The sequence below is a fragment of the Scardinius erythrophthalmus genome (genome assembly GCF_964197995.2).
Source record: "Scardinius erythrophthalmus genome assembly, chromosome: 25".
Lineage (NCBI taxonomy): Eukaryota > Metazoa > Chordata > Actinopteri > Cypriniformes > Leuciscidae > Scardinius > Scardinius erythrophthalmus.
Window position 1 is genome coordinate 7,650,620 of NC_138245.1, and position 13,494 is coordinate 7,664,113.

A 13,494-nucleotide genomic window follows, 5' to 3' on the forward strand; every position below is an offset into this window, starting at 1 on the left:
TTTTAACAATATAGATTGTTTCAAAGCAGCTTTACAGTGATACTAGGATATTAAAGTAACAGACTTTGGCTTTAACAGCTCTAGAATAAAGTTATTGTCCAGCTAAAGTTAGTTTTGATTGATTCACTTCCGTTGCAAAGATCATTAGTTATTAACTTAGGGGCGACTAACACAACACCGTTCTAACAGAAACCCTTAACACGCTCCGGCCCGCTCATCCGCACAACAACAGAGTCTGGCGGCTCGAGAACGCAAACCTTGAAATAGGTTCCAAGGTGCAAGCCTTGAAAAAAAAAAAAAAAAAAAAAAAAGGTTATCTCTGCACAAACTTCAAAAACGCAAACCTGTGAGAACGCTGACGGCGTGCACATGCGTATTACGTGTTTAGTCTATAGGTGTGCGTGTTTGAATATATATGTGCGCAGATATGTAGTCTTTCTTTACAAATTGACCTCAACAAATTACTTGTCTGGCCTTAAAAATATTTATCGTTTCCGTGTAGCCATGTGAACTGGAATTATTTTGACAAAGTTTGATCTGTACAGAGGTAAAGGGAAGGAGAAGGAGGCCTTCACAGGGAGAGTCTAGTTGACACTTCAGGACTGCGTTGTCGTCGAGTCCAGGCGCAGGTCCTTCATCAGATCTGGATACGGCCTGGATCCGGCGGACTGCGGTAAACCTCGGGTTAAACAGAGAGACTAATATTAGCGTAGATGCCATCCTTCTTATGATGTAACAAGTACATCAGGATTTATGGGAAGTGTTCCTGGTTCCGGCTGACCTAAACTATGCAGCCTATTTTATTTTATTCAGCCTTGAATTCTAGAAGTTTATAATGTGTAATGTGTATGCTAGGTCAATGTGTTTTTAGTCTAGATTTGAACCGACAGAGTGTGTCTGCTTCCCCGACAATGTTAGGAAGACTGTTCCAGAGTTTTGGTGCTAAATAGGAAAAGGATCTACCTAAAGGATCTAATTAAAATATCAACGTAAAATGTCCCAGCCCTGCTTCATTCAACAATAACGTTAATAAAATTTGAACACATTAGCCCATCCATGAACATTATTTCTGTCAGATTTCTTTCCATCGGCTGTGGACGACAACTCCCATGATTCCACCCTCATTCATGGCATCATCATGCTACGCCTTTGTAATGGTTTTGAATAAATGGCGACCTCTAGCAGCGAAACTTACATACTGTGCCTTAAAAAGACAATTATTTAGATTTTTTTTTTTATAGTGTAATCCATCAATCAGTTTTACAAGCTTCTTGTCCTTTGTAAAGTCCCAGCGATGCTGAGCCTATCCCAGTGTCTCAAGCCACGCAGAGATAATAGTGTAATATCTTTTCTATATCAAAATTAGTTGTGAAAATGTATAAAAGTGTAGATTTCCAGAAAGAACAAAGACATCCAAAAGGCAAAAATGGTGTAGTCTTATATACAATAAAAACAAAATGATTTTCAATATTTTTCATTTATTTTTATATATAAAAATCAGTTGTGTTTAACATACACAAGAGATTCTGTAATTGCACTATAAATTGTTTGAGAACAGTCATACCAGCTTACTGGACTCTATAGAAGAGCTTGTATAAGTTATAGAGACTATACATAGCTGCAGAGATTATAAACAAACTTCAACAAGTCTCAGAGAAGAATACTTTGGCATATAGATTAACAGTCATTTGAGAGGACATCTAAATATCACAATATATCTGGATAACATACTGTTTGGTAGTGAATGCTATGAGTCTACATATATTTTCTTATACATATATAAGAAAACAGTGACACACGAGAAGGCTGGATTTTCATCAATCACCTGTCTTCCCTCAAATTTCACTTGGTCTGAAAGAAAACAACAACAACAACAACAACTCTGATTAATTTAATATTAGAGTTTACCAAGGTAAGTATCTTTAAATTGAAGACTAATGCAAACAACAACAACAACAGCGAACGATGTTATACTAAAAGCACAACAGTTACCTACATAAATATTTTTCCCATTTATTTTCTCCATTGCCATTTAAAAAAAAATTCTTCAAAGAAAAATAATTCTATATTATAATATAATATATATATATATATATTTTAATAATAATAATAATATATATATATATATATATATATATTTTTTTTTTTAACAGTATCGGATGATATTGAAAATTATGAAAGCTTGTTTCCACCACTGAATAAAAAATGTAAAAGTTAATTGTGACTTTTTATCTCACAATTCTGACTTTTTTTCAGAGTTATAAAGTCAGAATTGTTAGATATAAACTTGCAATTCTGAGAAAAAAAAGTCAGCATTGTGATTATAGTCCAATTCTGACGGGAAAAAGACTGATAAACTCGCATTTGCAAGTTATAAAGTCAGAATTCCGGAATATAAACTCGCAATTGTGACATTTTTTCTTGAAATTGCGAGTTTATATTCCGGAATTCTGACTTTACAACTTTATAAGTTTATTTCTCGCAATTGTAAGAAAAAAAAAGTCTGCATTGTGAGATAAAAAGTCGCAATAATCTTTTACATTTTTTATTCCATGGCGGAAACAAGCTTCCATAGAAAATACATATTGGCCATAACATGAAAATAATGATTGGCTTATTGATATCGGCCAGAACTTTCAATATTTCTGTGCATTCTTATTCACAACTCTTCATGGGAGTAGTTGGTCGCTGCTGAACCTTTATGCACCAATTTCCATTTCCATGGTAACAGCAACTTCTCTAATTGGTGGATCTCTCTTCAGGATTATTGGTAATGTAGTTCTTTTACTGGGAATTTACCAATGAAATGCAGTTTTGTTTCAGATAAAGCTGAAATAACACTGACTTATACTACCTTAACCTAAGGTAGGTCCATCATGAAAGGGTTGATATCAGAAATCAATATATCGACGGAAAAAAATGAATGGGATTTTTACTTTTTGTACTCCACTGAAATGGCATCCTGCAGGTCTTGTTTACCTTGTTAATCTTTTGGGAGTTAACAACAGCGACCTGTCAATAAAGAGAAAATGGTTCTTCAATACTCAATTCTATTCAAGTTTTATTTGGACAGCAATACTACCATTACTTCCATGGAGATCTTACCTCCGACATGACGGGCAGATTCATATGCCGATGTGGCCACATGGTCCTGTGGGCTTTGGCTCCCTGCCTCTGGTTCAGTTTCCGTAGTAACCTCTTCACCTTCCTGTCCCTTGGATCAGCGCACTTCACCGCCTTTTTGGTGTACAATCTGTCATGATTCAAACAATCGAGAACATGAGCGCCAAGATTTCAAGAGCTCCCTCCAAAACCTCTCTCTTTACATACAGCAAATCCCAAATCTCTTAATCTGCTACGCTTCAAGTCAGCGCAGGCCAAATTGGCCCCGGTGAAGAAACAGTTTGGGTATTGTCCACCCAGCCTGAGTGCATTCTTTTGCTCTACTTGCCTGACAATTACTGCTCTCAGTAATAAAAATCTGACCTGCTTAGACGGCAATGCCTGTGAGCTTTAATAGGGCATATTTTCCATGTCTGTGATTGTTCCAGGATGCCTGGAATACTTGCATGATGGCTCTTATGCTGCAATCCGGCCCCTCCGTCTGCCTCTCATACCTCAAGACGTCTTTGGTCCGGACTTTGCCGTGAGAGTACTGCATGCAGCACTGAACATCTCGCTGCATTTGCACACCCTTCCCTGGCATAGAGAGAAGTCACAAACCAGCAGCAGAATTCAAGAAAGACTCACACCTGGAAACCATCGTCAAGTATCATAACTGATGAAATTATGCATAGAAACTGCCATGTTCAACAGTTTGCAGAGGAAATCGAGTGTCATCATCAGATTTGGACTCCTTTTCGTTCTTTTTGGAGCTTCCTGTGGCAGGCACAGCCTCCCATCATGCTTTAACACACCTCATATTCTCAGACATGCGTGAAACTCCAGCATCCGAAGCTTCTGAACCAGTCTGGCTATCATTGCATTATGCCTCTTTCCCTCCCACCGAGATCTGGTCCCAACCGCCCCATTCCGACATCACAATCAGATGCGAGAGAGAGTTTCACCTTACCTTCCAGGCAGCCGAAGAGGACGGCCGAGAGGAAGAGGATGGAGACAGTCTGCAGGAACATGGTGGAACCTCAGAGGGATTTTTTCCTCCGTTCTGTCTGCTGTCCTCTTGTGCTGTTTTTATTTCTCTCCTCTCTCCCTCCCTTCCCCTATTTTTTCTCTCACGCGCTAACACACCCACAATCTCCCTCGCTCCCCCCCTCGTGTGCTGTTTTCACAGTCGTAGCATCTCCCCTCACTGTTGAGAAACGCACAACTCTCCTCAATAAACACACTGAGCTGTGCAAGCGATGGTGCGATGCATGGCATAATTACTGCAGTTTAGAGCCCATCATCCCTGTTTGCTTTAGAATTTACAACTGAAAAGCTCTGTATAATAAATCAATAAAAAAGTCTTCCAAACATTTGAAGAAACGCGATTAAAAACAGCCGTCTGCAATGAAATATGGGCCTGAAGTTGAATGATGAAGGGAAGGAAACACCTTACATTAAAATGCCTAACTTTTTTTTGGAAACTTATGATTTATTGCAGTCAAAAATGTTAGAGCTGGATAAAACACAGTCCTTGGGTCTGCAGGGAGGAGTGTGAGAAAACATTCGAAAGAACAAAACATCAGGAATCAATATGGATACTTGCAGACATTTAGAGCCTGTCCTCATGTCAAGTTCTTGAGCCATGTGGAAAAACTGTTTTGGGACTTTATGGTTTTGGCATACCTGGGATCATTAGATTAAAAAATATGCCATCTGCATGTCCAAGGTGGGTGTGGAAGGCATTTGAAAACATACCCTGCCCATGACCTAATGGAGTCCATGGGCCAATCGTCTTTCCCGCATATCTCTTTGGCAATTAAAGTATCGCTGTACAGCATTCTGAACAAAACATGCCAGCCGCTGCTCAAAGAAACCTCTGTTCTTCTGTGAACGAAGAACAACTTCATGGGCCTTTGACAAATGAACACAGCTTTTACATTACTAAAAAACTGCATTATCTGCTTGAATCCCTCTAAATTACGCCATATGCTCTCATTGACAAATGCGGAACAATTAGTTCATGCGTTAATGACCTCAAGGCTAGATTATTGTAATGCTCTACTGGGTGGTTGTCCTGCACACATAATAAACAAACTACAACTAGTTCAAAACGCAGCAGCTCGAGTTCTTACCAGAACCAGGAAGTATGACCATATTAGCCCGGTTCTGTCAAAACTGCCCTGGCTGCCTATTAAACATCGCATCAATTTTAAAATATTGCTGATTACTTACAAAGCACTGAATGGTTTAGCTCCGCAGTACTTGAGCGAGCTCTTAACGCATTATAGTCCTTCATGTCTATTGCGATCTCAAAATTCCGGCCAGTTGATAATACCTAGAATATCAAAATCGACTGCTGGCGGTAGATCCTTCTCCTATTTAGCACCAAAACTTTGGAACAGCCTTCCTACCATTGTCCGGGAAGCAGACACACTCTGTCAGTTCAAAGCTAGACTAAATGCACATCTCTTTGACCTCATAATACATTATAGACTTCTATAATTCAATGTTAGACTGCATAGATTAGGTCAGATGGAACCGGGAACACTTCCCATAAATCCTGATGTACTCGTTACATCATGAGAAGAATGGCATCTACGCTAATTTTAGTGTCTTTGTTTATCCCGAGGTTTTCCCGCAGCCTGCTGGATCCAGGCCGTATCCAGATCTGATGAAGGACCTTCGCCTGGACCCGATCCAACGCAGTGCTGAAGTGCCAACTAGTCTCTCCCTATGGAGGATCCCTTTACCACTCTACAGATAAAGCGTTGTCGGGAAACTCAATTCGCGTACCTACCCCGAATTGATAAAATAAAATAAAATTCTGTATCAAAAATATTAAGGAAACGCCAGTACTTTGTTTAGGCTTGGTTTGTAGGGAATTCCAAACCTGCGCACATATATGCAAACACACATAACTATAGAACCAATTCTTAATGCGCATGTGACCGCCATCAGCGTTTCTCACAGGTTCACGTTTAAAGTCTGTGTAGAGAGAATGGTGTCGTCTTAGCGGCCCCTAATTTAATAACAAATGATCGTTGCGACGGAAGCGAATCAATCAAAACTAACTTTAGCTGGAAAATAACTTTATTAAAGAACCGCTATAAAGCCAAAACAATCTCTGTTACCTTAAATTATACGTTTATATCTGTAAAGCTGCTTTGAAACAATCTACATTGTTAAAAGCGCTATATAAATGAAGATGACTTGACTTGACTTGAGTATCTAGGAAAACAAAACAAACAAATTGATTTGTTTCATTTAATTGAGTACTCCTAGTGGAAAAAATCGAGGATAATCACTGAGAGGTGGCATGTTTGAACCCTATACCCATTGTAACTTGAGCCTGATTTGCAGTCCTTGCCAGTTAACAAACCAACTGCATCATCATTTGGGAATGGGGTCATAAAAGATAACAATTCTATAAATTACTTAATATGTCAAAGTACATTTATTCATCTTCAAAATCAATTGTGAGTGGTCTTTGCTAATGCTTAACTCATGACAATGCCTTTGCAAAGTGTTTCATCATGTTTCTGTGTGGATACAAAGGTGTTCTGGCCCTAATAAAAAAAGAGCATTCCTACTTCAAAAGTAAATATTTCTTTGAGTAAATCCCTCCTAATCGTAGAAATGATAGCACACCATTTCTAAAAAGCGGTACAATTTGAGATGTAGATTTTGTTGTTGATGGGTTCAGTCCATTGCAGTACGACGTCTTAAGCATCTTCTGTTAACTTGTCATTGAAGCATGTTACAATAGCCCATCCACACGAAGACAACTATGCAAAGAATTCTCAGCATGCATTCTTCATCATGGTCTTAAATTGCTCATGTAATGACTCACATACTTGCGTGCCTTCATCTAAACTTAATTAATTTTATGTCCTGGATCAAGATATAAAGCCAACTTAACTAACGTAAAATATTGGTTTTCAATTTTTTTGGCAATGTTTTTATTTCTGCTGGATCGACAGCATCTCTCACACTGCGAGACCACTAGGACTGTCCATTCAAGGCAGACTGTTTTTCCCTGGGGACACGCTTTAGTTAAATCTCTGGAAAGACACATGCTATGGTGAGATGAACATGCACATTCTGCTCAGTTCCTCCTGATCTGGTGATTCATAAAAATCTTGGGATTGGTCGCCATGTAAAATTGTGTCTTTAAGCTCTGTGCCTGAAGACAAAGCCCCAGATATTAAGAGAGAAACAGTGATGCCTATCTCATCCTGGATATTGAGGTAGACAGGTAGTCTGATTATGCAGATGGGACTCTGCTCATAGTCCTTTCACTGACCTTCTGATGCATATTGAACAATAAATCAGATTTGATTTTACACAATTGCTGGAACCACTGCACAGCCCGAAAACAAACATTGTTTCTATAAGCTTTTTTTAAATTATTATTATTTACATATGGCAGCTGTGGACTTTCCTTTTTCCTCAATGGTCTGTCCACAAGACTGTAGGGGGCCCATGTGTCATTTTAGGTTTCAGAAGGTGGCCCACAAGCATGAGTGCACCCTTTGACCCCTGAGACTAACTCCACAGTGGACTCCCTCAAAACAGCAAATCTCTTGAAACCAGTTGTTTTTGCATTAAGGGCCTTTCAAGGAAGAACCGATGGCTGCCAAAATTTGCCATATTAGTGCCATTAAATCTTAATCTAAAGCACAGCAGTATTTTCTGGTATATTTTCTGCCTGTGAAATAATCGGTACCCATTCATTTTGGCCTGTCATAAATTCACAAGTCTACATGCATTTTACACCAATTTCTCATGTACTTTTTATACAATTATTCATAGAGATGCCATAATTTTGAGTTTTTCCATTTCTAGTCACTGTAATACAATACATTTCAGATTTATGACATATAAAAACAAAAACGGCCTCTTCTGATTTTAGTGAGCAGAATCATTCATGGCCAGAATAATCTGCAGACCAGACTTTCTGCTGATAATCCAAAGTCTAGCAATACAAGAAGCAAAAAAAAAAAAAAAAAAAGCATAAATTCACACAAATCATTTTATCCCACTTGCACAAGAAAAACACAACACCCGGAACAGATAAAAGAGCTTCACTTTATTTAAACACTATACATGGTTATAAGAATTGGAGAAAAGAGAAAAATACAATTGGCATTTTACAACTTTGACAACTATACAATATTTTCAAACTGCCCAAGCATACCAACATCACAATAATAACAAAAAACATTTTCAGCCAGTTTGCCTCTCTTTTGATTTCACAAATCTGAGAGGGACCCTTCAGAACTTGTTGACAGTCTTTATATTCATATGGATGCACCTTTTCAGTCAGTCCAGGGTACCTACACAAGAGTGATACAGAAAATAGAGTTGAGTTTAAAGTTTAAATTCAATTTCTCTCCACAGGTCTTTTGTTCCATTGCACTTTTTGTTCCGAACCTTAGTAAGTTTGCATCATTGACCCAAGTGACTCTGTAAGTAACTGTTTATCATTTGGGGCTTAGTTCTAGGAACTAGCCACCTGAGAGGTCCTCCAAGAACAAAATTTTCCCCTAGGGCCATTTTCCAGGTTGCAATCGCACCGCCAGTAGGAACTCTGAAATGACGTAAGCCAACCAACAGCAATGTCTTGCAGCATTCAACAACTGGAGGATGGAGAATGCTGCGATCGGAGCTGCGTTTTGTTGTATGCTGTGGGTTCAGTGAAGATGGAGATGGAATGTAGACATACAAGTAATGCGAAAGTAATGAAAGAGCTAATAGGAGGGCTAAGAGAAATCTCCAACTTGCAGTGCTACAGTACATAGAGGCTGAGAAAAGATCCCAACGCTGCAGACATACAAATGACGTTAATATTAGCTTTCTGTATGTTATGTCTTATTGCTGTCTTCCATGTTCGTGGAGTATGTATTGTAAACTGTGTTTACACTGCTTTTTAAAAATGGCAGGTGCCGGTGTTTCGTATGGCATGTGTTCGACCAATTAACGTACACTTCCATCACTGGTAGTTTCTATTGTGCTGGAATAGACCCTACTCTGAGGTAGGACCTAATTTAGTCCCCCTAAAAGGCGTTACTATAACTAAAATCGTTCCCAGTTCCTGCGGTGCGAACACGCCAAAAAGCAGGTACTTCCACCAATAGTTATATGCATAGCATAATTTGCGGGTGGGACATGTCCCCACCACTTCTTGCCAGGGTCGATATTGTCCCCACCACTTTTTAAAACATATCACGGCACGGATGTAGGCCTACCTAATACAAAAATAAAACATCTCTAGTTAACTAGCAGAGCATTCATTTCGTTTGTTAAATAAGAGGCGTTCTAGCACTGAAATGTGATGTATTTTTAAATCTAGCAGCTGAGTGCTCGTTGCCGCTGCTATCAGTAGTGGTATGGATACAGTGTTCTCTAGTGGCTCGCGCACAGTCTTCACACGGACGCGCGCTTTAATCATTCGCTTAACGCCGTTGAAGAGACTCTATTTGTTCCGGTGAAATCTCAAAACAAACTGCACACAAATGTATCCCTGTTTAATATACAACCACAGATGAACATATTCGCGTTTGATGAGAAAAAAAAAAAAAAAAAAAAAACACTGTACGAGTGCGGATTAGAACACAGAACCTCTGACACGCTTGGCAAAAGTTCTACCACTTGATCATGAAAATTCTCGGCACTAACAGTATTAGTAGCTCTCATTTAATGACAAATTAAACCCATTATTTAAATTGATTGGACATCGGAATGTTATTGCACACATATATGAAACCCCCCCATGAACTATGGAAACCTTCCTCCGGTACGAAAGCCCCTATTGTAACTAATGATTAAGGACAAAATTGCGATTTAGGACAGACTGCATTTCACAAGTTCACACTTACAAATAATCATGTAGAGTAAAGAGTATGCATATTTGGCATGCTGTCCAAGGAGAGGGCTGCGAGCTCAGTATTTTGGCCCGAACACAGAGTACTCCCCCCGTATTCCTGGCTGTGATAGGAAACCAGCCAAGAGTGAGGAGTCGGGGTGGTGGAGGGATACTGAAAACGGTCGAGGAACATAGGCGAGTCGACTGTGTATATATGTGAGTGTGTATATGTATATATATATAGGCCTCCTCAAAGGTCTGCGCAGTCACATATAATCTGACACCAAGGCACCAAGATTGTTTGGTTTTAGTTCTGCCGTTCTTGGAAAATGAGGTTTAAAGGGAGGAAAGAAATATAGGCAATCAGAATGATCCATAAAACTCTCCCTCACTCCTTTAAACCATTGCCAGCAGGAAATAACATTAAATTATGTCTCCCTTACCTTCCAAAAACGCAAATTCATCTATTGCTTCAATAGCATTATCTGCCAAGAGAAAAAGCACCAACCATTACTTCATCAATACCACTGATGTTTATAGTTAAAAATTCAATTTTAAAATTTAACGTTTTAACTTACCCAAGTCTTTGCGTTGAAGAGTTTTTCTCTTTCCCTGTTGGGCATAAACAAGAGCGTCCTTTGCAATCATTTCAACAAAAAGCTCCTGCAGGCAGAAAAACAATTTTGTCAACTCAGATTTGATATATGCCTTTACTCAACCAAGTGTATAGGCGGGAGACATCCATAAAAGTTGTCCTGGGCCCTTCGAATTCAAGCAACGGATTTACAACATATCAAAGAATCTACCCTAGTTTGAATTCAGAATATCAAGACAGACAAGCATTGTATTCGTGAATGTAATGTTATAATGACAGGCCCATAGATGAACTAGTAAAATATTTTTAACAGATCATCTCTCCTCTTTCATACATTTTATCAGCTGCTATGTCATAGGAACCGTCACACAGCAGGACTGTGAACATTTTTTTGACTCGAGAACTTCATCTTTAACAATTCTGCCATGTAAGGCAATTACAGTAATGGGCTTTCACTGAGCATAAACCGCCACACTTTATAAAGCAGTTCGAACTGATTGTCCGAGCGGCATTAGTGCTTAGTTATTAGTATTTAGTTATATTACATTTGCTCATGGGACAATGCTTAAATGTGATCTGAGACCGTCTTACTATATTTTGTGTCTTACGAATAAAATTTTACACACAATCTGCAAACTACAGACAAGAAAACCCTGGCAAAAACATTGTATAGTGTGCACTGGGCAGATAGATATGAAATTGACAGATAAATTGATAGATAGATCTAAAATTTAAATGACAAGTCAAGCAGAGAGGGAGAGAGACAAATAGAAAAATCTTACATTCACTGATCTTGTACAACCAGTTTAATGCCTTGAAGACTTAACTGTTTGGTTTTCTGTGATGTATTCTATATTTTCATCATATTATCAAGCTGGCTAACATACAAATGGTTTCACTGAAATTACAAAAATGACTTGTGATTGTCAATGTATAAATAAGAAAGTAAAAACTACAAACCAATCGGTAAAGCGTTTATGAATTTATGGAGTTGTATTATGGCCGCTTAATTTCTAGCGTTTTGGGTTACATACGAAAAAAATTGTTTAAATAAATATATAAGTGTTTCGGTTTCATTGTCCAACCCCCGTATGTGTGTGTGTGTGTATGTACATGTGTATATATCTATATCTAATATATACATCTATATATCTATATCTATATATATATATACACACAAAAAAGTTAATCAAAGTTGTCCTAAGACAAGAACAGGTATTGTTCAAAATTCATGTATAACTTTGATGAAAGGTTTTGATCCACTTCAAATGTTGACTACTGTATACACACACACACATATATATATATATATATGGCCTATATATGCACGGCCTGGCGGCCAATCTTCACTGATTTTACATTCCATCAGTAAGAGCAGAGTGTGAAGGTTGAATTAGCAGAACAAAATCACAACCGTTCATAAAATAGGCCTATTGCAATCCACACAACATAATGGGAGACATATCAGAGTTCTGAAGAGGACGTCTCGCTGGCTCTTCTGAGACGAGGACAGCAAGTCTTTGTGGTGTATCGATAGCTATGGTATTCAGGGTAATGTTGGCGTCTATTTTTTACAGTCTATGGTTGGCGTACCAGCACGCAGGATGAACTGCATCAAGGATGTGTTAAACTTGATAAAAAGTGTTGCTGTTCTTTTTAACTTTTTATTCATCAAAGTATCACAGGTTCCAAAAATATATTTAGCAAGTTAAGCAACACGACTGTTTCCAACATTGAGAATCAAATCAACATATTAGAATGATTTCTGAAGGATCATATGACACTGAAGACTGGAGAAATGGCTGATGAAAATTCAGCTTTTCATCACAGAAATATATTATATTTTAAAGCAATTATGTTATATTCTCTTTATAAACTATGTTATTGCAATAATATTTCACAATATTACTTTTTCTGTATTTTTGATCAAATAAATGCAGGCTTGATGAGCGTAAGAGACTTTTCAAAAGCATTAAAAATAGTAATGTTTTCAAACTTGTGGCCAGTACTGTAGACACAAGCATGTAACAGAACGAAGGCCAGTGAAAATGTTGGCAGGGCCAATAAAAACATGACATACTGGCCCGACTGGACTGGCAGAAAATACATTCTTACAGTTGAACTCTGTAGACAGAGAGAGAATGCAATATAGACAGACAGACAGACAGACATACAGAAATAAAGACTGTCTGGCTGAAGATAGCTGTCACACAGACAGTGTCTGTGTGTGTGTATGTGTCTCACCGTGGCTTTAGCTATAATGAACACGGACTCTTGACTCGCCAGACTCACATCCGGATCTGCTTTCATCAGTGTTTTGATGCGGGACAGCGGTAACTTGGCGAGGCGGTTCTGCTGCGCGCCCGCGGTGGGCCCAGTTTGCCCATTCCCTCCGTCCTCCTCCGGTTCGGTGCCCCGGGGCTCGTCTTCAGCTCCGCTGCGGTCCAAATCCGACTCCACGGGAGCTGCTGACACAGTCGCCGCCATTGACGCACGCGGCTCTTAATAGAACGCGCTGTAAACCGAAAGCGGATAGTCGAATCTTCTCCCGCCAAATCTGCCTGTAAACACAACCTCGAGGCGGACGGCGGAACAGACGTCACAGCGCAACGTCATTTAAGAGGGTCAACTAATTCCATTCGGTAAAGGTCAGTTAAAGTCCATTACCGAGCGGCATTGCACTTTATTTTAAGGAAGGTTGATTTTTAATTAATCACAGATGACATGTTATTTCCTCAGTTCATGAAGAGTGATTAGTCATGAAACAACTGAGGAAGTACAGAACATTTTGTAAACTCCTCTACATCCATTCATACCTCAGCTGATGTGCGTAGAAGAAAAAATAGGGAAAAATTGGGATTTGGTGAGGAACTTTCTAAATAAAACTGAAATATCTCATTAAATAATTGGTTAAATACTTAAATTAAAT

At 38.7% G+C, this 13,494-nt stretch overlaps 2 protein-coding genes across 3 annotated transcripts in view; both read right to left on the minus strand.

Moving 5' to 3' along the window:
- Positions 1-1,486: 1,486 nt before the first annotated feature.
- ccl44 (chemokine (C-C motif) ligand 44) lies at positions 1,487-4,200 on the minus strand. The gene is made up of 5 exons (XM_081357803.1): positions 4,073-4,200; positions 3,570-3,699; positions 3,106-3,253; positions 2,980-3,012; positions 1,487-1,851 (listed from the first exon to the last, which is right to left on the minus strand). The coding sequence occupies exons 1-5, from the start codon at positions 4,131-4,133 to the stop codon at positions 1,843-1,845; spliced, it is 381 nt and encodes a 126-aa protein (XP_081213929.1). The 5' UTR covers positions 4,134-4,200; the 3' UTR covers positions 1,487-1,842.
- A 3,974-nt stretch (positions 4,201-8,174) lies between these two features.
- The window catches only part of pole4 (polymerase (DNA-directed), epsilon 4, accessory subunit), a 349,858-nt gene continuing 344,538 nt past the window's right edge, over positions 8,175-13,494 (minus strand). For both annotated transcript variants that reach the window (XM_081358568.1, XM_081358567.1), the window contains exons 2-5: positions 12,810-13,126; positions 10,549-10,633; positions 10,414-10,455; positions 8,175-8,441 (exon numbers count right to left, since the gene is read on the minus strand). In XM_081358568.1, the coding sequence (XP_081214694.1) occupies positions 8,428-8,441; positions 10,414-10,455; positions 10,549-10,633; positions 12,810-13,052 (384 nt within the window). In that variant the 5' untranslated portion in view covers positions 13,053-13,126 and the 3' untranslated portion in view covers positions 8,175-8,427. The remainder of the gene's footprint in view (positions 8,442-10,413; positions 10,456-10,548; positions 10,634-12,809; positions 13,127-13,494) is intronic.

What these genes read in the sequence shown, in the direction of transcription:
- ccl44 (XM_081357803.1), bottom strand. Translation starts at nt 4,133, where the DNA reads ATGTTCCTGCAGACTGTCTCCATCCTCTTCCTCTCGGCCGTCCTCTTC. An exon ending in TGCAGCATAAGAGCCATCAT is followed by an intron (nt 3,254 to 3,569) that starts GCAAGTATTCCA and finishes GAATCATGACAG; the next exon opens with ATTGTACACCAAAAAGGCGG. An exon ending in ATCTGCCCGTCATGTCGGAG is followed by an intron (nt 3,013 to 3,105) that starts GTAAGATCTCCA and finishes CTTTATTGACAG; the next exon opens with GTCGCTGTTGTTAACTCCCA.